Consider the following 23,899-nt stretch of genomic DNA (forward strand, 5'->3'; position numbering starts at 1 on the left):
ACCGCATTAAAGCTTTACTGTTACTAAATATTGATCCAGATGTTCATGTAAGACTTGTTTTTTAGATAAAAAGATTGTTCGACAAATGGTAAAGATTATTCACAATTAATGAATGAAATAAAAAATCGATCATGAGATGCAAGATAATTTATATTTCTTACTTATTATTTCTTATCATATATTATTTTTTTTTTTAATATAAAAAAATAAATATGGGATTCATACGTCAAATATTACTGATGCATGCTAAATAAATTTATAAACTGATATGGGAATTAAATCATTAATGTTTCACGCAGAAATTTATAAAATGCAAAGAGTTAAACTATTGATCAACCTTTTATTATAGATCACCATATTTTAGAAATTTTAATTTTCACAAATCAAACAAAAATTTACTCTTTATTTATTATTGAAATATATTATCTAAGCAAATTAAATTCTGCATGGAAAGAACAATTATATCAGGAAAAATTGTACAAAAAAGAATTAATAAGATAAGAGATCGCGGGAAATATTTATCGAGATGAATAAAGATATAATAAAGACGTAATAAAGATATACAATCAATAAATTTCAAACAGATAAAATATTTTTTATATCAATAAATTTCAAGCAAATATCTTATGATAACATGAGAGATAAACACATATATAACACAATTAATTTTACGAGAATTATCAGAAGATTGTTAACTCAAATCAATGATATTTAATTAATACAAAGATACAAAATAGCTCTGCCAATAAGAAAGGCAATGTTCTGGTATTTCACGAATTAATCATAAAAATTGATAAAACAAACATTGTTGAAAGAAATACTTTATTTTACTTGAACGCCTTCATTAAACTTATTATCTGATCATACACAAGAGTCTTCACGTCGATGGCCTACATAAAATCTAGATGGTTAAATTTCTTATGTTCTACTAAAAATTTACCATGAGGATTGCCCAGTTCGCTATACAGTTTTTCCACATCCTACGGGAGAATCATAAGATAAGTATATAGAATGCAAATATTCCAACAATTAAAACATTATGGTAGTTCATTTAACTCGAGCATTTCAATATTTTTAGGATATTTTTTTATTGTGTTACAGAATATACGAGAGTTTATATAGAATATATATATATATATATAGAAGTTTTATATTAATATATTTTGTATGCCTACTTCTCTCTGCTCATAAATACGTCTATATATTTCTATTGAAAAAAATAAATATCCTAACAGATATTAAAAGAGATGGTGCTGAAACGAACCATCGCGTATAACAGAATTAACATTAATGTAAACAATTACCTTAACGTTTGCTAACCAGTCGTTTCTACTATAATGGAATGAGATCGGTACTTTGATATTCTTTACATCATAGTTCGGTGGAGTACGTGTTTCGTACACTTTTTTATTAGTTTTTACTCCGTTATCAAATAGTTTAAATCTTCCCGGTGAAATACGTGAACCTGGTGATAAATGTGTCATTGTTATTATGCATTTTAAAAAATGTTACAAAAATTTGAATATAATGAAATATTTTCCTGTATATCCTTATATGTGAATGCATTAATGTAAAATGTAAACTCACCAGATCGTATCAGTTGCCCATAGTGAACAAATTGTTTTGTGGATGAACCAGCAGGAAAATGTCCTAAGATTACCGGTAGAAGACTCTGCAAAAATAACGATATGACTAATATTATTAATCAATAATATTAAAATAAGTACTTAATTAAAAAATTTATACATTTTAATTTATTCTTAAATTAACGTCAGTAAAAAACAATATTATTTGATAATATTAATAGTAAATGGAGTATACACTCTATGTAAAAGAGAAAGAGAGAGAATAGTTTGCAAATTATTATCGTATATTGAAATTGCAAATTAATACCGACGTAAAAAAACTATATCATACCTTGTCGAACTGATCAGGATTGAATCCAACGATTAGGAATATTACATTCGAGCATATTGGTTGCGTGCGAGCTTTTTCCGCGCACATTATTTATTGCATTTTTTTTTATAAAGGTGTTGGTAGGGTTGAATTCGTGCATGCCAATCAAGGACGATATCATTATTATAATAATAAGAAAATGTATATTTTTTCTGTAAATTATGTATAATATTCAATTAAGAACTGTTGAAAAATTTTAAGAAGAAAAAAAATTTGGTTTATGCAAATAATATTATATACATTTACTTAAAACAAAAATATTTAATAGATATTTGATCAAGAAAAGATCCAATAATATTTTTACCTATAAAATTTATTGCATCTGTATAAATATTCCATTGCGCTTTATATTGTTATCAACTTTTATACATGTTTTACACGGTGTTTTTGTTGATAAAGCTAGAGATATTTATTTTAACATAATTTACTCATTGTGTCATGAGTCGTAATCAGGGATAGAAGAATAGTGACTGATTAAGAATATGCGATTAAAATCTTTCATACAAGATAACGTACAAATTGCTAGTGGAACAGTGTTTTTATAAGATATAGATATTTGTCAATGAAACACGTGATCGTACATTTGTTATTTGTAGCGGAAAACTGATATTACTCATGATATTATATACTCATTAAAACGAAAAAGTTTTACAATAAATCACAAGTAGACTGATATTTCCAAGCATAAAATTTAAACGCGGATAATAAGATAAATTGTATCATCTATTTTCTTCCTTAATTCTTACATTTGATTATTAATTAAAAAACTGTATTATTCAGAATTAATTTTAAATAAAAAAATCTATAGAAAAAAGAATATTCGCTTGGTTTTAGCATCTCTTGTACACCTGGCAGAATCTTTGAAATATCTTGATTTACAGCGTTTTATTCGTGATAATGATCTAAAAATTATTTGAAATTTATCCTAAATTATCTAATATGCTCATATAACGACAATACAATAAACATATTTTCATTTTTTATGTCATAATGCTATCAGACTTATAAATTATAAATATGTATATGACTATACATAATTATTCATTTAGATTAACAAAATAAATAACAAACATCATTTGATGCATTCTTAAACTTTCTTTTTTTGGTGATAAAAAACATATAATATATAATATGTATTTAAACATTAACATTTTGCATGTTGAAAATTTTACACTATCTCACGTCAACTTAGAATTTATCTTCCAATCTACCAAAATGTAAATTGTTCCGCATTTTTTTTACAGAACTCGTTCTATTCACATATATATATGCAATCAGTTCTCACCTGAAATTCCAATAATTTTTCTTTGCGACAGACAAATATAAATGCTCACGGGCATACGAAGAGCCACGTGCGTTGCCAAGCCACACGTCATATCCTGCATCCGCAAGAAGGAATCCTAAAATAGGATATTCAAAATGTAATAATAATAAAGACAAATTAAAAATAGTGAAGCAAAACATTGAAAAAATTAGAGGCAATTTTGTAAAAATTTATTTCAAGAAGAATATGAAAATGAATCCGCAGAGTGCAAGAATTGTCTTCGTGTGCAATTAGTCGAATGAATGGAGATATTTTAATAGGATATTTTAAGAATAATGTAATATTTTTCCTAAAATATGAAAATAAATTTGCAACTTATACATGATGTGCACGCGATTAAACTCTTAATATTTTAGATATTATTATATACTTTATTAGAAAACTTTTCTTTTACCTAAACTTTTCTCGGGTCCGGCAATAACCCAAGTCACCGAACTGCATAGAAGACCATGTATCACAAATGCAACAGGTTTTTGCACTTGCGAATTGCTGGAATTAGCTCGTCCTGTTATTCGATGTAATTCCAAAATATAACCGTCGAGAGTGGTCACCATTGTAACCGTTTTTACTTATTAATTCCATCTGCGCGATAAAATAATAGCTCTCTAATTCAAATTGTATAATTGAGAGATTAAAAAAAGATGAGAGGATCATAGCTATTAGACGTTAAAGTGAACTTATTAATATATAAGCTCACTAATATAATCAATAAAATCTAAATAAATAAAAGAAAAAATTTTAAATAAATTTATATAAAGTCGAGATCACGCAAACATATTGTTTTCATTAAATCAAGAAAGAAAAAATAATAAAGTATTAGTATTCTTATTAACGAAAAAAGGAATTATATAAGGAATCACTAGAAGTTTCAATCACAGATTTCTTGCACAGATTTTTTTTTAATTTATTCAGAGCACAAACTTTTGTGACTGAAAAAATCGGTAGCACTCACGGTCGTAAGACGCGCATCTTCAGGTCCAGTTATAAGATTGCCTAGGTTTGGGATTTCTGGTATCACATCTAATGGATCCAGCTGAATATCTGGTATCGAGTTATCTATTGAAAGCACGCTCGTGGATGCCAGGAACAGAAAAAGAAAGATTGACAGCAACATAGCTGTCCTTTGATGCGATTGTCGTTGCAGATAGATGGGATCCAAACGAATCATCCAAGAATTTTTTAATTGCATGACAAATATATATGTATGTATACTTATTTACTACAAATATTATCAAAATGTCTGCTGTTTTTGTGCAATTTTATTGAACACCATCTGCTAATTTATCATAACTTTTGTTTTAATAATTGGAGAACAAATTAAATCGTAATTGATATCTTGAAAAAAAGAAATTCTTAGCCTTATCATCATCCATGTCGATTGGCTTTTTTCGTGTTATGAATTAATTTTTATGAAAATATTCTCGATCAAGTAAAGATAAAAATCTAAAAAAAGAAATTTAATCTCAAAGCATTTTATATACGTAATACCATATATATGTCAATCGCATTTTTAATGTTTTAGTTATTAATATTTGCAATAATCAAATATTTTTCATATGATTAAATATATAATAAATATTTAATTGGAGGAAGATATATATTAAAGATTACACGCGTGCGCGCGGATAAGGCATCACTGATATATATATTAATAAAAAAAAAATAGAGCGTGTTAATCGCGTCAAATTTATTGCAGCTGTTTAAATAAGCTGCAATATATTATGTTATGAATATACTTTATATCGACGTCGATTCTTGTCGAATCTCTTTCATGTATTATGTATGTAGCTCTTATGCAATCAAATTGTAACATTTTGATCGGCTATCGTTTTTCGAATGAAAGTACTTTTGTAAGCTCACTCATGATGACGTATCTACGATAAACCAATGTAGTTATTATTTAGATATTAAAAAGATATATATATATATCAAATAATCCCAACGAATATAACATGATAAGACACACCTAAATAAATATGTACATACGATAAATCGATTTGTAAATGATAAGACTGCACGAGAGCAAACAAGCGAAATCATGATATCGGTTAATAATAATCGAAGAATGAGAACAAACTCACGTGATAGCGGTCAAGATATTAATTCCAATATTAGTCATACTTTTAAATTTTAGATTTCTAATTCTAATTAGAAAAAAATATGATTGACTAGCATGATTAATTTTTTTCTTTACCGAAATAATATAATTATATATATGTATATATTTATATTTGATTATACATGAACTTTTTTCTCACATTGTATGAATTACCAATAAAATAGTCTTTGCAGATTTTCACTGTATACCTTCGTATCTAACATTCGTATTAATTCGAAATAGATATATATGTATGTAAATCTTTGAAGCACATAAATCATTTCTCTCAAGATGGTCCACAGCACATAATATATCGATTATCATGTATTTATAAATTTTATTAATAAAGCACTCTCGCATAATTCTGCACGCACGCATCTGATATTCGCAATGAAAGAAATAATTATTTATTCAGTCATATATAAAAAGTTTCTTGAAATAAAATACGCGATAAAAAAAAAGATATTATCATTTATAAACTTTCTTTTTTAGAAATGCATATTGAAAAACTTGGAGATAATCTTATCATAAAGAAGGTTTTTACTGACACACATATATACACAAGTTTTGAATTAAAATTTAAATAATATGTTTGAAGAGGTAATTGAATCTTATCGCATTAATGAATCCAACCGAATTCATTATGAAGAACATGATTTTGTTCTTCCTCAACTTTTTTCTCATTCTAGAGAAACGATACAATTCGAAATGTTTTTGAAAGAACAAGGTTCCCAATTATTTTAGCGCAATCTGTACATATATATCAAGGAAGCTTCAAAATATTTCGAGATTTACCATGCGTTATCCATAATCTCATTTAATCTGTTAGTTGTTCATTAAAATTAAGGAATGTGAATGATTTTGACCTTATCTTTGAAAAACACGTGCTTGAACATATTTTATTATGTATTAGACTAAATATCAGATTATTATATCAGAAGAGAAAGCACGCGCGGCAGCTGATAGATATTTCTTAATCCTTCTAAGCCTGTATTAAATGATCATGATTTCTTGTCAACATGATAACGCCATGACAATGACAATTTTAATATTCAAAATAACACTTCTTACGACAAGATGTTTGAATATGATTTGCTTAAACCGAAAATAAAAGACTAATGACTATTATTATAAATTGTAAATAGACATCCAGACAAAAATTGTTCATATATAATTATAAATAAGTATAATTATATCTATATAAAATATAGATAAATGTCCTCTTTCTCTCCATTTGTACAGAAAAAATAATAAAAAAATAATAAAAAATAATAATATTTCCATTGTTCAAAGTTTACGATTAAATTATACAATATATTTTATACATAATTATATATTTAACTATGATTATATGAGTAATTTTTTCGCAAGTGTTTCATAATTTAATTATAAACTTGATAATTAATCATAAAACAGACACATGATAGTTGCGAATTAAGTACTGCGTTTGAATTGATATAACTGATATTGCTACACGATTCTTACAATTTCGTAAATACGTGCATTACATATTTCATACATAAAAAAGCTTAAAATATCTTATGATAAAAGAAATATCTAACAACGCAATATGTACATAATAAGAAATCTGAAATTATATGTACTAATAATACACAATATATATATATATATATTGTGTATTATATATATATATATATATATATATATATATATATATATTGTGTATATGTGTATATGTGTGTAACATATTATTTCTCGTACGACAATTAATTATTTTATTTCATCGGTGTTTATTATTTATACAGTGTCTTCTAGATTTTTTTGTACTCTTTGCCACTTTGCCACCATAGTCGACATCTCCTTGTGCTTTTTGCCAATACTAATTCTTGTCTAGAATCATATAAAATATTCAATTTTTGATTAGTCAATTTATATAAATATTTAACATTAGTTTGTTAGTCAATAGTTGAATAGTTGAATATTATAGAAATGTTATAGCTCGAAAAATATCTAAAAAATCCTGAATTGAGAATAAATAGTAACAAATAAAGAGATTTATTTTATTGCAAACTAAAAAAATAATTTTTAAATTCCCCAAAAAATTACCTTTAATAAGTTTAAAATTTAATTTAATTAATTAAGAAAAATTAAATTATTTAATCCAATGTAACACAAAGAATTAAAATTAACAATTTAATGATTTTCATATACTTCATACTATTAGTAATCGAAATACTATTAGTACCGAAAGAAGTGACAAGTATTGATATGTAAATAGAGACCTTTTTCTTTTTCCGTTCTTTCATCGTTGTATCACTCAACACGGTTTCCGATTCAATTTCTGGTTTAGTTTCCTCGATCGAGGCAGGAGCCTGTTCCGTTACAGCAGTAACGGAATCTTGTTGCTGCACTGTTCGTTCCGTTTCTGTTTTCTCAATGCGCGCGATATCGTTATAAAAGGAATCAAGCGCAGATCCCAGAGATTCCTTCGAAGCCTTAACTGGCGGTTTAGCGATGATTTTATTATTCGTGTAAATCGGCGTATATCCCACCATGAACTGAATCGCATTTTGTCCGCCGTGCTTGTTTGCAACTGCAATTGTCTGCTAACAAATACAGATATATAAATTACTATAATTTCCACAAAATATATTCTAGATTTCTAAAATATATTAATTTTATGTAAACATTAGTTCCTTATATTTATTATATTATTTGTTATATTATGTACATGCGACGAGATGCTATCGCATTTTTTGATATTTTTCAATACTTTCATATACTTTAATTAATCATATACAAATTAATATCGTTTTAATTAAATATAATTATCATTAGTATATATGCTACTAATTTATTAATACTGAATTTATTGGTATATCACAAGTGCACTTACATTATGCAAATGTTGATGAAAGGCTGGATAATGAACGAAAGACTCTTGAAGGAGGCCCTGATGATGGCTTAGAATAGGTATTGTTGGATCCCCAATCGAAGGCGCGTAAATCGCATTACTCTGCTGTGATGCTGCGTTATATATTATTCCTTTCAGGGTAGCCGCCTCATAGGACGTTTCCGGCAAATCCACACCTGGTGGCAAAGGTTCCATATTCGCATGATTCGCAGGAATCGTGGTTTGAGGTGATATAGTCGCCTGTGGATGCGCGTAAGACAAGGATTCCAATGCAGGATTTATCATCTGCGCTGTATCTAGAGTCGTTACATTATCTGCAAAAAAATATGGATTTTTTAATTATATTTTACTAATATCTATATAGCAATTATGTTTATATATCAATTATCTTTATAATTTAATCTTATAGAAATATATAACGTAATATTATGCACACAACTATATGCAGACAACTATAATTTTCTATCATATGTTACAATAGTATAACAATCAATTACCTCTCCCTAAATGTTTTCTCTTCGCGTCCAAGGACTTATCGTCGGGCTTGTCCTTTTTTCTCTTCAAGTCCTTCTTCAGATCTTCCGCGAATATTTTCGGTGGCGGCGGTGGACTTGGATTAGATATTTGTGGTGGAGGTGGTGCTTCCAGATCCGTGGAACGTCTCTCTGCTACATTTTCGTCATCCGTCTTATTATCGTCCATCTCCTCAACTTGTTTCTCCTTTGTCCTTTTCGTTCCAGGTGATTCTAATGTAAAAACGATGAAAAGTTAAAACATATTATATATAGCTTGATTTATAATTTTTTTATTAACGATCGTAATGTTTATGCACGGAGATGTACCTGCGGATGTTAACTCTTCCGATTCTGGTGGCGGAGTCGTGCACAATTCCATCTCCTCAGTGCCACCGGCAATACCGGTATCAGGATAAGTCCACTGTGATGTTCCAGTGGATGTATTGTGGTAGTAATATCTCTTGTGCGACCTGAAAAATCCCCCGAGCAAAAGGGAGGAACACATGAAATAACATTACTGATGTTTACACCATATTTTCTGTTGTAATTCTCTATGTTACATTTAATGCACGCTTAATTAATGTTTCCGTGGCGAAACATTCGGTCGCGTCCGTCACCAGTTTCTTAAACGAAAGCAAAAATTAATAGAACATAATCTAGTAATCACTCCTACCTGCGATGTTGTATCTCGTTTTTACTCGACGAAGGCCTTTCGTTACAGGAGAGACAGGAGATGTAATTATGTAATTATCAGAATGTATTCTCTCTTGTGGGAAATATTAATGCGAGATTACAGCAAGGTGAAGGGAAAGAGAGGTATTTGTGATTAAAGTGCAGGGAAAATAATGATGAAAATATTAAGTCCCAATATAATATCTGGTTTATTTGTGATTAGTATATCCCAAGGATTACCAGATATTCATAAAATATAATAGATAGGATAATACTTACATTGTTAATCATCGTTCATGTCTCTATCAGAATAGATAAAACGAACGAAATTATAATGCCAGATAAAATATTTCTCGCGTACACTTTGAAACGTTTGTGTGTAAAGAAAATATATTTTTTCTTTTTATATTTTCCATATTTTATTAAAAAATGAAATATATATCCAGCAGATAAATGTATTCTAATAAAACTTAACAATATTTTTGTTTCATTTCAATAAAGAGCACAAAATGAATTTATATATATATATATATATATATATATATATATATATAAATATAAAACTTTTTAAAATAATTTTTTTAGCATGTTTTTGTTGTAATATTCTTGCTTTAAATAATAATTTCACTGTAAAAAACGATGATAAAATAGCTGTTAGTTACTTTTATAAACATTCTTTAAAAGTGAGCCATCAAAGATTTATCTTCCTCTCTCTTTTAATATATATCATTTATATGTTATTGCGTTAAGTGTAAACAACTAAGGCCTGTTTTAATAAAAAAATGATTTCACTTTTCTCATGGTATCCTCGTGTCTTCATTTCAATAAAATTTATTTGGACTTCGCACTCATCTCATAACTACTCGTGGCACAAATGTGTTTTTAATCCAAGTGCTGGTTACTGGATTATCGCTTGCAGTAAATTACATTAAACAGATTGCAATATATCACTCAGCACATATTATAACATTAACAATATCACAGATCAAAGACTTCTTAAAACTAAATAAAAGATGATCGCTCAATTTAGAACTAGAAATATATTATATTTCAAGAGAAATGTAATATATTTTTTACGAGATTCTGCATTTTCATTTAAGCTAAGCTTTATATATGAAATAATAAAAGTGTATCAATTGCATAATCTTCTAAAATTTTTAAAATATATCTGTATACATTAAAATCACCATATATAACTATTCTATACAATCGCGACAATTATTTATCAAATATTATCGATTTAGAATAATTTGATAAATTTTTGTTTAATTTGTAAAAAGAATATGAATCGTATCAAAGAAACAAGTTTGAAAATATTACATACTCGAGTGTACACTAAATCATGAAATATTAGAAACTTATTTAATATTTATAAATTTTCATAAATATTAAACTAGTCAATACTTTTTTAAAATTACCTAATCTGTTAATTAATTAATTTATAAATTTGCTACAAATGACTAAATATTTCCGATGATGGATGAAATAATATAACAGTACATAGTAATTTTGCATGAATATATGAATAAATAAATAAGTAAATATATGTGTTTGTGTGTATCTTTTCATTGTATAAATTAATGATACACATATAAAGCCATTGAACATAAATGTCGTGTGTGAAATACCTATATTTACATAGAAAATTAATAGTGTTAATTATGTATGGAATACCGTACCTATCCCACTGACATAGCCAACCAGCTGGTGCTGCATCTTGCTCTAATCTTTCCAATTCATGATTTGTATTAGTCAGCCATTTTTGAAAGTAACTTTCCTCTAAGCTATTTGCCGCCCATGCAGTAGATAATGTCTATAACACACAGAATAATTTATAGCAATAAATTTCATATTTTGATAATTTTGCTTATTCAAGTTTATCCAAATAATAGTCATAGATTATATAATTAATTTCAATATTTAAATATATTTAATAATTCTGCTCCAAAAATATTTTAACTATATAATAATAAGTGATATAATAATATTCATATATATATATATATACATATACATGTATGAATATTATTACATTATTTATTATTATATTACATAGTTATAAGATGTTTTATATATATCATATATAAAATCTTTAAAAATACAAAAATACTTACTTGTAGTTGAATTTGCATTGTTTGGACCGCATAGACATTCTCTCTTCCTTCGGAAAGAAATTTTAACTTCTCTGTTATAATTTGAGATAAGTCATTCATCTCCTTTTTATCGTTCTTATCTTTCTCTTCAACTGCATTGGATACTCTTTTATCTTCTGCAAGTACTTCCGAATCGCACGATTCGTCTTTAGAATCGAGCTTTTCTTCTGTCTTTACACCATCACACTGTTCTGTCTCTTCACGCACTTTATTGTTTTCCTCTTGGCTTTCTGTGCACGATTGATTATGGATTCCCGCATCGTCATCTTCGGTATTACGTGAAATAGTCTCACTACTCGCGAGATCACTGTTATCATTTTGAACCGTAACATCATGATAAATGTTATTTTGTTTAACTTTTGTTGATGGAACTAAAATTATAAAAAAAATTATTTAATTAAATATAAAAATATTATTTTATATTACAAAAATTTGTCATATAATTTAAAAAAATGCAAAGCTTTATGTTGTGTAATTATTGTAATATATAATAATAAAGAGAAATAACAATAATTATACCATCAAATGCTATTCGCTTCTTCCTTTGAAAAGCCTTGCCACACACTTGAATATCCTCAAGAAATATATTCTTAGATTTATCTTCATCCACCTTCAATTCTTTTTCCTGCGTTTTTTCGTGATCATTCTTCGTTTCTTGACTATCTCCGTTGTTGTCATTTTGATCACTAGTTTGCAAATTGCTAGAACTTTTTGCAACAACACCATGAGAAATTTTTGATGAATTTATTACATCTATGTATTCCTCATCTTGTGCAATCGGGAACAAAGGTTTTATCTCTTGCTTGGGTTTAACTTCCTCTTCTCCATCTGAATCATCCCCATAACCAGGTACTAAGGACACTTTAAAATCCAATTTCGGAACTAGATTTTGTATATTAATATCTTTTCTATTCTTGTTTCCTATAGAAAACTGTTTTTCTGCTTGAACTATGCTATTCTTACTACTAGATTCAGTTATTTTACATTTGTCGGATTGTTCAGATTGATTAATACAACTTGATATGTTAGTCGAGTCAGGTTTATATGACTGAGACAAATTTTTGGTAGGAGACTGCATTCCCGTTGGGCAAAAGGCAGGTCCGATTTCACCGGTTTTCAAATACGATACAGAATTAGAATTTTTCGATTCAGATATCGACGTCTTTTTCTCATCTGAAGAATTATTCTCATCCTCTGAATCACTTCCATCACTACCGAAAGATGTTATCATCTCTATCCGCCTAAGTAAAAAGATAAATATATTTTTCATTAAGAAAATATAATTTTAAATTAAATATTGAAGTTTTATTAATTTGCCGTACCCATCATCCGAATCATCATCTTTCACAGGAGATTCGTTCTTAATTTCTGGCTTGCTTTCCGAGTTACTTTTCTTAGAAGTTTCATTATGCATAAATCTGTTACGATTTCTTGCTACTACCTCTTGTGGTATCATGCCTTCTGGTATATTTGCTTGTGACTGTCGATCTGCAATAATTGTTCATCTCAATAGTGTTCCTCATTATATTAAACATTAAAAGCAAAATCCAAAGTTTAAAAAATGGTAATTACATGCGATAGATGAAAAATCTACCCAATGAGATCCCTGGATTGACTGTTTCACTCCAGATCCCATCTCTGTTTGCTTTTTTATTAAACGTAATTCCTCTGGCATGTCCCATGTTACCTCATTAGTCTCAATGTGCCAATAATAAGGATAACCAGTAGAATCATCATAACATTCTTGCCACACTAAAATATACATAGTTTTAAACATTTGTAATGTTTTTAATTTTTGTTTATTATTTTTATTTAAAATTCTTACATGTTTGCTGACTCGTATGATGCATAGACGGTGGAGTCGGCTTGGTTGATAAGCTTGGATCATTAACAGTACTTGGAACAGGTTGTTCTGGGGCAATGAGTTGAATTTCCTGCAAGAAATATAAATAAAATTTCCATACATACAAAGCATGTCGCAGATTATCTACCTTAAAGAAATCGTTGACTTGATCGTCTAGTTTCTGCGTATCTTTCTTGGGATCCTCTGTATCACTGTCAGAATTGTACTGGCACAAATTAGCCAATGGATTGCTAGCCTCATTTTGCATGGGTTGTAAGCTATTCACTGACTTGCATCTATCTGTATACAATTTATAATTAGAATAATGTAAACAAGTAAAATAACACATATGTATTAAATCTCTTAATACAATATATATATTGTAAAATAATAAATAATGGGAATAAAGGAATTACAAAATGATAGCATATCTAGTAATTAAAAATCACTAATTTAAAATGTAAATTGATATATTTACTTTGCGTGTGTTCGACGTGATAATTGCCTTGAGATCTGTTAAGCGTTAAGACTGGCCTCCTCTGACGTCTCTTCATAATAAAGGAAGAGCAGAGCTATCCACTAAATTCAGAAAATCTTGAAAGCAATTCGCAACGTGCTCTTCGTCAACTTCGACTTTTGCTCACATACGATTCTACATAAAAGAATACGCGTTGACATGTCATTTACGTGTATTAATTAAACAATTACGCATTTTCGTATCTCGACAAAGTAATTATCATGCGAAACTTTTAAGTTTGTTGAATCGTAATCTAACCAAAAATATTTCATCCATTTGTTTAACCCCGATCACTATGTGAAGTGGCGTTCTTCAAAATTCACCTGAATGACACAGTGCTGCCAACTTTGTTTGTATAAAAACTGACCTAAGGTTTTAGTCTGTTAAAAAGAGCAAATAAATTTTTGAAAAAACAATCATATCTGCTTAAATAATATTTTTGATGATTTCAATGCTGAATAACATAATTAAATATCTGATATAAAGATATAAATAATTACAAAATATAATCACTATATAAATATATTTATTTTTAACTTATCATAAATACATATATTATATTTTATCTAATATATTTTAAAAATATATATTAAATAAAGATTTTTATAAAATATATGTATACAATATTTATATAATACTTCAAAAAATATATTTACAAATATTTATCATAAATATTTATAAATTATATAAAATTTTATTTTCACAAGCACCTCTCGTAGTCTCGGGTTTCTCTCTGGTCGTACAAAGTGTACAAAACTGGCGTATGACACGAGCACGTGGTCTCTCTCAGGCTTCTCTCTGGTCTCTGGTATAAAAAAACATGATCGTTTTGTGATTGTAATGAACTAATAATACAGACCATAATAATACAGACAAGATAATAATATTATCTTGATGTATGTTAAAAAGGGCAGAATTTAAGATTATTGTACTTATTTATGTGCAATTTTCGAATATATAAATTAAATTGTATTGATAATACGCGGTATTATCATGGAAGAGCGAGATAGTCAAACCGAAGAAATCGTAACGCTGATTCTCAATACGAAGCGATTTAAAATTAGCAAGAAAAAACTTATCAAAAATAGCCGGTATTTTTCCGCGCTTTTCTCTACAACTTTTACAGATTATCGTTTGTCGGAACATATTATCAACTATGAGATTCCTTTGACTTCCTTCGAGGTTAGTTAACTATGAATTTTATTTGCATTTAAAAAGAACAAGATTTTTTCGTGACGTTTATTTAATTTCTTTTCAGACTAGCATGGATTCTTAATGTTTAAGTTTTTCAGCATTTTAAAGCATTTTTTTCTCAAATTAAAATCAAAATTATATTGGATTATAATATGTGGTATATGCATTACATTGATATAATAAAGTATTTCATTGTACAATTGAAATAAAAGACAACAACTTTGATTTTACAGGATTTTATCAATTGGATTAACAGTGATAAACATGATGTTACGTTACCGACAATTCAAAACAACCTTGAACGTCTTTTGATCTTATTGGAATTAAGTGTCCTGTTTGCAGTAGATCATTTGATAGAAGATATAACAGACATACTCGAGAGAAACTACTTGTTACCGGAAGATGTACTTAATATTTGGTTGTTAGCAGAGGAATTAGGCCTTAATATATTACGAGATCTTTCTTTGTCTGTCTGTTTAGATCGTTTCAGTGAACTGCCATTAAATTTGATCTATAAACTAGCGAGGGAAAATTTTTTGAAATTAGTTGGAAATATTAATCTAAGAGTTGCAAAAGATGCAAAAGTAAAAGATGCAGAGGATTATTTGTTCTGTATTGCGCAAGAATGGATGAAAATTAATCAGGTGAATATTCTCTTTCTATATGTGATAATAATTTTAAAGTTAGAACAGCATAATTTTTTATGGGAGTAAATTGAACAAATTTATGAATTTTAATTCTTTTTTAAATGCATAAAATAAGATTGTAATCAAGATATTGATCTTTGATATCTATTTTGCTTTTCTTGGAATATGTACACTATTATATCTTATTATATGTTAATTATTTATCATATAATACAATGTATAATAGATTTAAAGTCTTAATTTTTAAAAGGATACAATTCCATTGGATATTTTAAAGAAGACTGGTCCAAAAGTTTATAAAAGTATTATATCCTTTGATAATTCTAATCCTGATAATGAATTTTATATTCATTGTTGGGATGGTAACAAGTTTTTTGAATTTACTACATTTAAATATCCTGAAGCTATTAAGAAGATATATAATAATAATAATACATTAGTAGGAATGCAGTTTGCTATCAGAGGTATGTTTTTTTTTTTTTTCTTTTTATCATTCACTTATTTTTTTTTTATCATATTCACTTATTGTTTTTTGCATGATTTCTAGGACATAATTTATATCTTTGTGGTGGAGAATTTTTAATTGGCTCAGGGATATTTAACAAATACATGTGGCGTTACTCACTGATATCTAAGAAATGGTTTTTAGAAACGGCGTAGGTATTTTCATAAATCGATAACAAAAATGAAAGAAAAATAATCATATAAGACGTTTTCTGCAAATCTAAATCTTGTTATTTTAGTATACCATGTGCCAGGAGACATATGATTGCTGCATTTGTGCAGAATACATTATTACTTGCAGGTGGTGTAGGACATTATCGACGAAAATTGCGATCTCTTGATATCTATAATGTCCATGAAGGTGATTTCAGTTTAATGTATAGAAAATCAACATAACGTGAATGCTTATTTTAATATGATATGCAATGTTTATGTATGAATATCTACAAAATGTTCTCAAATTGAGACACAAACTATATCATAGGAATATCCTTGTAGTCTGAACAATTTATTCCTGCTCGGAATTGCTTTAATGTCGAGAACATATATTATTTATTTTGTTTTATTACTAATTTACTTTCATTTCAACAATTGACAGGCATATGGACTAAGGGTATGAGTTTACCCATAGAATTCGTCACTCCTCCTGATTATAATGTTGTTAATAACTACCTAATCGTATATTCTTTTTTTCCTACCAATGGAAGAGAGTTACCTGTTATATATATATATAATCCTGAGTGGAATGACTGGCACAAGGTAACGATAAGTCATGAACTGGAATTACAAATACATGATCTACACATGACTGCATCAATAATAAAGCAATTTAAGACTGCTTCATGTTACATTGGTAAATATTATAGTTTATGCATGATAAGGATGTGTAAGTGAACTTAAAATTCATTGCTATGATTTACAGCATCTAACAAACCAGACCGAATAAATTTAAAAAATATTGTAGCGGTATGCGACAATTTAGAACATAATCGCAAAATATATGAAAAATATGCTAAATTTTGCGGTATTAAGGAGGAAGAGGAAAAATTTAGTCAGAATTTATACTTTTATCTTGTCCTATCATACCATAATGATTTATATGAGAACTATGTGCTAATATGTCCCAAACATCTGAATATGGAATGTGCACTAATGTGGTTACAAGAAAAAAAAAACCGCTTACCGTGGTATAGTATGCCTATACAGGATCCAAATAAGTTCCGTTTCCTTTCTTCGAGATCATATACAACCTTCTTTAATTTGATGGATCCAGCTAATTTGTGCATTAACTCTGCGACGAATTCGGATGATACAAGTTGACACATAACTCTTTACGAGTTAAACATTCAATCAAGATTCGATTAAACACAGGACTATATGAGAACATATGAATATAGAAGTAAAGATCCAAGAAAAATCCAACAAAAACATTGAAATATTACAAGGAAAAAATCATGTGATTTCATGTATTTTCTGAAATTAACTTGGCTTTATTTTTAGCCATAACGTCCTATTTTCACGAATTGTCATATTGTTCATAAATCATTGTAATATCACGTAACATTGGTTGCATTAGAAATACAACTTTTTGTATATAAATTTGAATATAAAATATAAATGTATTTTTTTTTTAACTTTTTTTATGACTTTTTATATTAAAGTTTTTATCAATGCTAATTGTTTTGTCTATTATTCAGTCAAACTACTCTTGTACTCTAATACATTGTATTTTTTTAATTGACACTCGACGATTACACAGATGTAATTGCTAACTTGAGGACGATTTATGGAATTTGTGAAATTAATAGGTCTTACACTTATAATCTATATTATTATAATCAGTATAATTTTCAGCGGTATAATGAATGAGACTCATTTAAATCATATGTTTTATTTTATCGTAAATTTTTTTTTAAGACGGAAAGCAGTCTTCAAACAAGTATAACACGACCATTAATGTGGAATAGGAGGGCACATCGCGATAGTATATCACGTCAAAATAGATATTTGTTCTCGCCGAGGGATTCCCGGTGAGATTTAAAATGTTGGCGGTTCTTCGAGGATGCTGGCAGTCTCGCTGGGAAAACCACGTTCGAGCGTGTCAAATATTCTAAATTTCCGATTGTTTCGTTTTTTTTTTTTTTTTTTTTTTTTTTTTTGAATGTGCCACCGCGACATACCCGTTAAGTATCGAGTGTATATCGAGTCGTGTGATACAGCAAAGCCAAAATATTTTAGCGTAATAAGTTGTGCGTGCTATTCCGTAATGCGAAGATTCGGAGACGCGGAAATTATTCGGATCCTCGTCTCGTAAAAGTAAACCGCGTCCCGATTCGAGCGATTCACACATGCGACATTTTATGACAAAACACACAGGAAGAGAATACAGCGTTCCAAAATAATTTACATACGCGAGATAAAGAGAAAAAATATTCTTCCGGCTCTCCTTTTCTTTCCTTTTGTACAGTAGACTTAAAAATGGTCGTCGTGACGAGCCGTTTTAGTTTTCTTCATTCGTTCTCTCGTTAAGCTTCGCGTCAAAGTTGAAAGGCCAGTGGAAAGGATCAACCGGAGATGGTTTGACGTTATTAAGAGTAAAGAAGATATATTCTTTTTGGAGAAAACATTCGGCTAAATTAGATGCTTTTCAAAAAAAAAGAAAAAATACATGTGCTTATATCTGCGAATTAATGTCCGGTGTTTTCTCCGTGAAGAATATACTCGAGTAAACATTCTCCGATTCGCGGCTTGCGATGGATAATCATTTTGGTATTAAGAGTGATTTCACAGTTCGCCGGGAGTGACGACGTTAAGAGCGAACGCTGAGTTCGTTTCGCCCTTTTGTCCAATCGCGCGTGCTGAATATTGACCGACGTCGCTGGCCGTGCAGGTCTTGATGCCGAACTCAAAGGATGTGTTGCCATCCGAACTGAAGTGGTATCTGGTGCTCGTCTCGGGGATTGCTTTGCCGTCCTTCAGCCAAGTTACTAGAAAATTAACATTTATTAGCATTTAATTGTTAAAGAGAGCTAACGAAAGAATAATTGATATCGATATAATATATTTAAATTCCATAAAACGATTGCGTAAATTATTTTACCTTTCAAAGGTGCGGTATCAGTCTTGCACGTGAAAGTCACCGACTCGCCTTCGCTCACTGTTGCAGACTGCGGGAATGTCGCGAACGCTGGGCTCTTCGGCTCTTCATTTTGAGCTTGAAAGTTTCAGTTCAGTTATTTAGTGGTCATAAATTCAAACTTAATAATTTCTTCAAATGCGATATTTTTTTAGAATATAAAACCCTTTTTTGTTTTGCCAATAAATAATTTTCAATAAATAAAAATTGCATGAAAATTAAGATATCATTTTCGCATGCTCGTACAGTTGATAATATCCTAAATCCTTACCGAGTACGTTTAACGTGCACGACGAGTAGCTCTCTCCTGCGTCATTGAAAGCTTCGCACGTGTAAGTGCCAGAGTCCTCGGGGAATATTTCGGCAATGACTAGCTTGTGGATGTTAGCCTCGTTAGTGTACTGGAAGTCCTTGCTAGGCTTGATCTCCTTATTGTTGTGCAACCATACCACGTCAAACTTCCTGGCACCGATTATTCGGCAGCTAAGTGTCACCGCTTCGCCATCCTTTACGTACTTGCTTGTCAGGTGGTCCACGATTTTCGGCGATTTGTCGTCACTCGCTTTTTTCCCGGCAGCATTCTCTCCGGCTGTAAAAGAATAAAACAGAACATAAGTTTCACATTGTGTCTTTTCCGCTTGAATTTGAGAATGAAAAAAATATTTTCTCTCATAAATCCATCTTCTGATAAAATAAAATTAAATAAGATTAAAGAAAATAAAAAAATATGTATAAAAACTAAAATTAAAACAAAATTAAATTTAATAAATTAAATATCGATAGTAAAAATTAAATAATTTAAATATATAATAGAATATATTTAGTTTATTTAATTTTTGCTATCTATATTTATAGTTTAATAAATATATAATAGATAAATAAACTAAATATCTCTAAATCATTGAATTATTATTGACAAAAATTTTGGATGTTTTTACCTTTTACGGTCAGCTTGCAGGATGTTGTATCGCTACCGATGCTGTTGGTCGCGAGACACGCGTACTCGCCTTCATCCTCAGGGAATACTTCGTTGATCGTGAGAACGGCTACTCCATTCTTATATTTGAGATCGATGATCTCCGACGAGCTCAGCAGCTATAAGAGAATCGTGTAAATAAACGTTATCGCTAATAAGAATTAATTTTTTATTCGCGTAATTTTTTAACGCGATTTCTTTAGATAATTATAATCATTTTTTTATTAATCATTACAATTAATTCGCATAATTCTGTATCTATAAATTTAATTTATATTTTACTGGCAAGTAATATATAGTAAGATTATTTTAATTATATCGCAGGAGTTGATTTCGAACTAAGTATGTCTACCTTGCCGTCTTTTTGCCAAGTAATTTGCGGTTCTGGATCGCCGTCAATTTTGACCTTGAGCTCCAGCGGTTCGCCGTCGTTGACCGTGAGGTTCTTCAGCTTCTGTGTGAACTGCGGCGGTCTCATCGAGTCATCCGAGGGTACTTCAACACACACATTCATACGATAACAAAATTAAAAATACTCCAAATATTCATTAAATTATTTATTAAATCATGACATAATAAAACGATATGCTTACGGGCGAGTTCTTTTGTCGAGCTCCTAGATCGAGATGGACTACCGGTGGTGTCGAGCTTCGAGCCATATTTTTTCACACTTCGTTTGTCAGAAGATTCGTTAATTTTAATGCTGGAGCTATCCTGTAATTACATATAAAAATATTTCAGTAATATTTTTAAATTATAATCTTATTTTGTAATGTGTAAAATATTTTAAATATTATTCATATATACATCAACTAAGTATATTATGTTATAATGTATAGCTTTCTAAAAAAATTTTTTTATAAAATAGGATTTATATGACAAGAGGCAAAGACTATAAGAAAAAACGTTTTCTCTCATAAATCTATCTTTTGATAAAATTAAATTAAAGAAAATAAAAAATATCTGCAAAAGTTAAAATTAAAGCAAAATTAAATTTAATAAATTAAATATCGATAGTAAAAATTAAATAATTTAAATATATAATAGAATATATTTAGTTCATTTATTTTTGCTATCAATATTTAATTTAATAAATATATAATATAATAGATAAATTAAATAAACTAAATATCTCTAAATCATTGAATTAATGTCTATTATATGTCTGTTATATTTTATATTATTTATAAAGATTTGTGTGTGTATGTATGGGAGAGAGAAGAGAGGAGTTATATAAAAAAAAAATATATATATATTTCTCTTTCTATACCTTATACGAAGAGGAAGTCGTGGAATTGTGTTTGCTATAGGAAGAGGTTTGACCTTGGGTGGTGGAACTATAGCCGCTATAACCGCTGGACTTGTGGACCGTCACGATTGGCGGTGGTGCTTGTTTCAGTGGTTGCTCGATATACCTTCGATCTTAAAGTAAAATCATTCGTTACTAAATACAATGTATTTGCATAAAAATTCATAATAGCGAAATGTGATTCACGAGATTTATTTCACTGCAAATAAAAAAAATAGACTATACAAGTAAAAAAACTGTAAAATAAACGGGAAAGTAAATTCAACATAAAGTACGTATATAGTACACAGATTAAGGGAGTAAACTAATTATATCATAATTCTAATTATATCATAATTCAAGGAATCGTTATTTTTTAAATATATCTAAAATAGAAAAATAATATTTCATAATGTAAAATAAAAATATCTGTTAAATAATTGCATGTATAGCTAGTACAGCGACTACGTGATGACATGTATGTGTGTAATATTTATGATTTCTAATGAAAAAAGCTTAACAATGTGCACGTAGCACATACACACACACAGACACAAAATAAGGTAATCTATCAGCTAAAGAAGCATTGCTTGTAATAATAGTGGAAAAGGATTGCACACAAACGGGGTAAGCTCTGAAACAGCTCTACCTCCGGAATGTAGGAAATCGTGCGCTAATTTTACTTGCTCCTCTGTTTCTCCAGTGCCTACAACACAAACGCTCAATGTATGTTAACAATTTCGGCAGTAGATTACATATTTCAAGGGTATCATCGATCTCATCACTGAGTTGTTGCAGGATTTAAAAAGCACAAGTGAATCTCACAAAATGTGCAAAATCTATCTTAAATATAAAATTCTTTGTGTTTTATAACTTTAGCCCTCATTTTTACTTTTGGATCTTCAAAATATTGATTACAACTATGTATTTCACTTTTGAGAAAACTTATCTTAATGTGAGACAATTAAATTTAGATTAATTTATACATATTTTAAAAACGATTGGATTTCTTTAATTTAAAAAAAAAAAAACAGTTCGTTTATACAGGAAAAAGTGAACCTTTTCAATCCTAAAATTATCTATAAATAATGTCTATAAATATCTATAAATCTTTGGCTTTAATATTATATTCATTTCCTTTTTCATTCAATATTTAATGATTTATTTATTTTCTACCTTCTACGATGACCACACAACTGGTCTCGTCCTTGCCATGCTTGTTAGTAGCTACACAGCGATATTTGCCGCTGTCCTCCGGCTTGCAGTCAATGATCTCCATCGTGACGACTCCGTCGGCGTTGCTCATAGGATAGTTATACTTGGACAACTCTTCCCTGTCCTTGTACCATTTCACGGTGGGCGGTGGGTTACCGCTCAGGCAGCAGAGCAGCTTGCATGTTTGTCTGATCTGGATGACGCGTGGTCGCAGCAAGAAGGTGAAACTCGGCGCCGACTCGATCATCTCCAACCACACATTGTAGCCGAGTGGTTCTCGTCTACGCGCTGGATGCAGCTCGGGCCTATACTTCGGAATTTCTCTCGGCAGTGCTAAAAGAGCAGAGAAAAACAAAGATTTTATATACTTCTTTTTAAATATGTAAATAAATGTAAATATATTGGGAATCAAAAATCGAATAAATTTAAAAAATTAGTATGCAAGTATATTAAAGTTAAAAATGTTTGATATTAAATACACCAAACGGTGTCATCGAATATTATAAAATAACAAATTTATGTATATATGTATAAAATTTTGATAAGGAAAACGCTTACGTTGTACGTTAAGGAAGACAACCTCCTCGCGATAGCCATAGTGATTCTCGGCGCGTATAATGTACTCTCCTCGGTCTTCCAGCTTGACTCTGTTGATAATGAAAGTATAATCATCGCCGTGATACCGTTTCATGAATTTGACGGACTGTCGTAGCTCTTGATTGTTGTGCGACCAGGTCAGCGTCGGCGCCGCGATTGCTATCACGCGACAGGTGAACTTCACGCTCTGTCCCTCATAGGCGAACGCGCTTTGCGGCTTGATGACAAATCTGGGCGCTGCTTGTCGGCGATCTGTAAAAAAAATATTAATTGTTAATTTAAGATTAACTATTAATTAAAAAATATTAATTTAAGAGAAATAAATATTAGTACAATTTTTAAGTATATTTTTTATTTATTTTACATTATATTTATCAAATACTCGCCGT

At 29.4% G+C, this 23,899-nt stretch overlaps 3 protein-coding genes and 1 pseudogene across 27 annotated transcripts in view; 1 reads left to right on the forward strand and 3 right to left on the reverse strand.

The window, feature by feature from the left end:
- Positions 1–798: 798 nt before the first annotated feature.
- On the reverse strand, positions 799–4,448 carry LOC140670341 (lipase 1-like; annotated as a pseudogene).
- A 2,600-nt stretch (positions 4,449–7,048) lies between these two features.
- LOC140670060 (uncharacterized) lies at positions 7,049–14,292 on the reverse strand. 2 transcript variants are annotated; one of them, XM_072900508.1, is made up of 13 exons: positions 13,915–14,292; positions 13,585–13,736; positions 13,419–13,527; positions 13,166–13,345; positions 12,916–13,081; positions 12,113–12,834; positions 11,555–11,964; positions 11,120–11,253; positions 9,096–9,238; positions 8,751–8,999; positions 8,236–8,567; positions 7,622–7,942; positions 7,049–7,229 (listed from the first exon to the last, which is right to left on the reverse strand). In XM_072900508.1, the coding sequence occupies exons 1-13, from the start codon at positions 13,988–13,990 to the stop codon at positions 7,137–7,139; spliced, it is 3,087 nt and encodes a 1,028-aa protein (XP_072756609.1). In that variant the 5' UTR covers positions 13,991–14,292; the 3' UTR covers positions 7,049–7,136. The 2 variants fall into 2 exon arrangements, with proteins under 2 accessions (XP_072756609.1, XP_072756608.1); XM_072900507.1 differs by having other exon boundaries at positions 7,622–7,945.
- A 390-nt stretch (positions 14,293–14,682) lies between these two features.
- On the forward strand, positions 14,683–17,975 carry LOC140670061 (uncharacterized). Its single transcript, XM_072900509.1, has 7 exons — positions 14,683–15,135; positions 15,381–15,791; positions 16,045–16,258; positions 16,342–16,450; positions 16,538–16,659; positions 16,897–17,151; positions 17,221–17,975. The coding sequence occupies exons 1-7, from the start codon at positions 14,947–14,949 to the stop codon at positions 17,616–17,618; spliced, it is 1,698 nt and encodes a 565-aa protein (XP_072756610.1). The 5' UTR covers positions 14,683–14,946; the 3' UTR covers positions 17,619–17,975.
- Positions 17,976–18,173: 198 nt separating this feature from the next.
- The window catches only part of Bent (projectin protein bent), a 97,376-nt gene continuing 91,650 nt past the window's right edge, over positions 18,174–23,899 (reverse strand). For all 24 annotated transcript variants that reach the window (XM_072900489.1, XM_072900487.1, XM_072900486.1 and 21 more), the window contains 10 exons: positions 23,472–23,762; positions 22,875–23,246; positions 22,348–22,404; positions 21,681–21,832; positions 21,004–21,124; positions 20,763–20,905; positions 20,373–20,529; positions 19,706–20,023; positions 19,399–19,512; positions 18,174–19,285 (listed from right to left, as the gene is read on the reverse strand). In XM_072900489.1, the coding sequence (XP_072756590.1) occupies positions 19,083–19,285; positions 19,399–19,512; positions 19,706–20,023; positions 20,373–20,529; positions 20,763–20,905; positions 21,004–21,124; positions 21,681–21,832; positions 22,348–22,404; positions 22,875–23,246; positions 23,472–23,762 (1,928 nt within the window). In that variant the 3' untranslated portion in view covers positions 18,174–19,082. The remainder of the gene's footprint in view (positions 19,286–19,398; positions 19,513–19,705; positions 20,024–20,372; positions 20,530–20,762; positions 20,906–21,003; positions 21,125–21,680; positions 21,833–22,347; positions 22,405–22,874; positions 23,247–23,471; positions 23,763–23,899) is intronic.

This window comes from Anoplolepis gracilipes, chromosome 10 (assembly GCF_047496725.1).
Source record: "Anoplolepis gracilipes chromosome 10, ASM4749672v1, whole genome shotgun sequence".
Taxonomy (NCBI): Eukaryota; Metazoa; Arthropoda; class Insecta; order Hymenoptera; family Formicidae; genus Anoplolepis; species Anoplolepis gracilipes.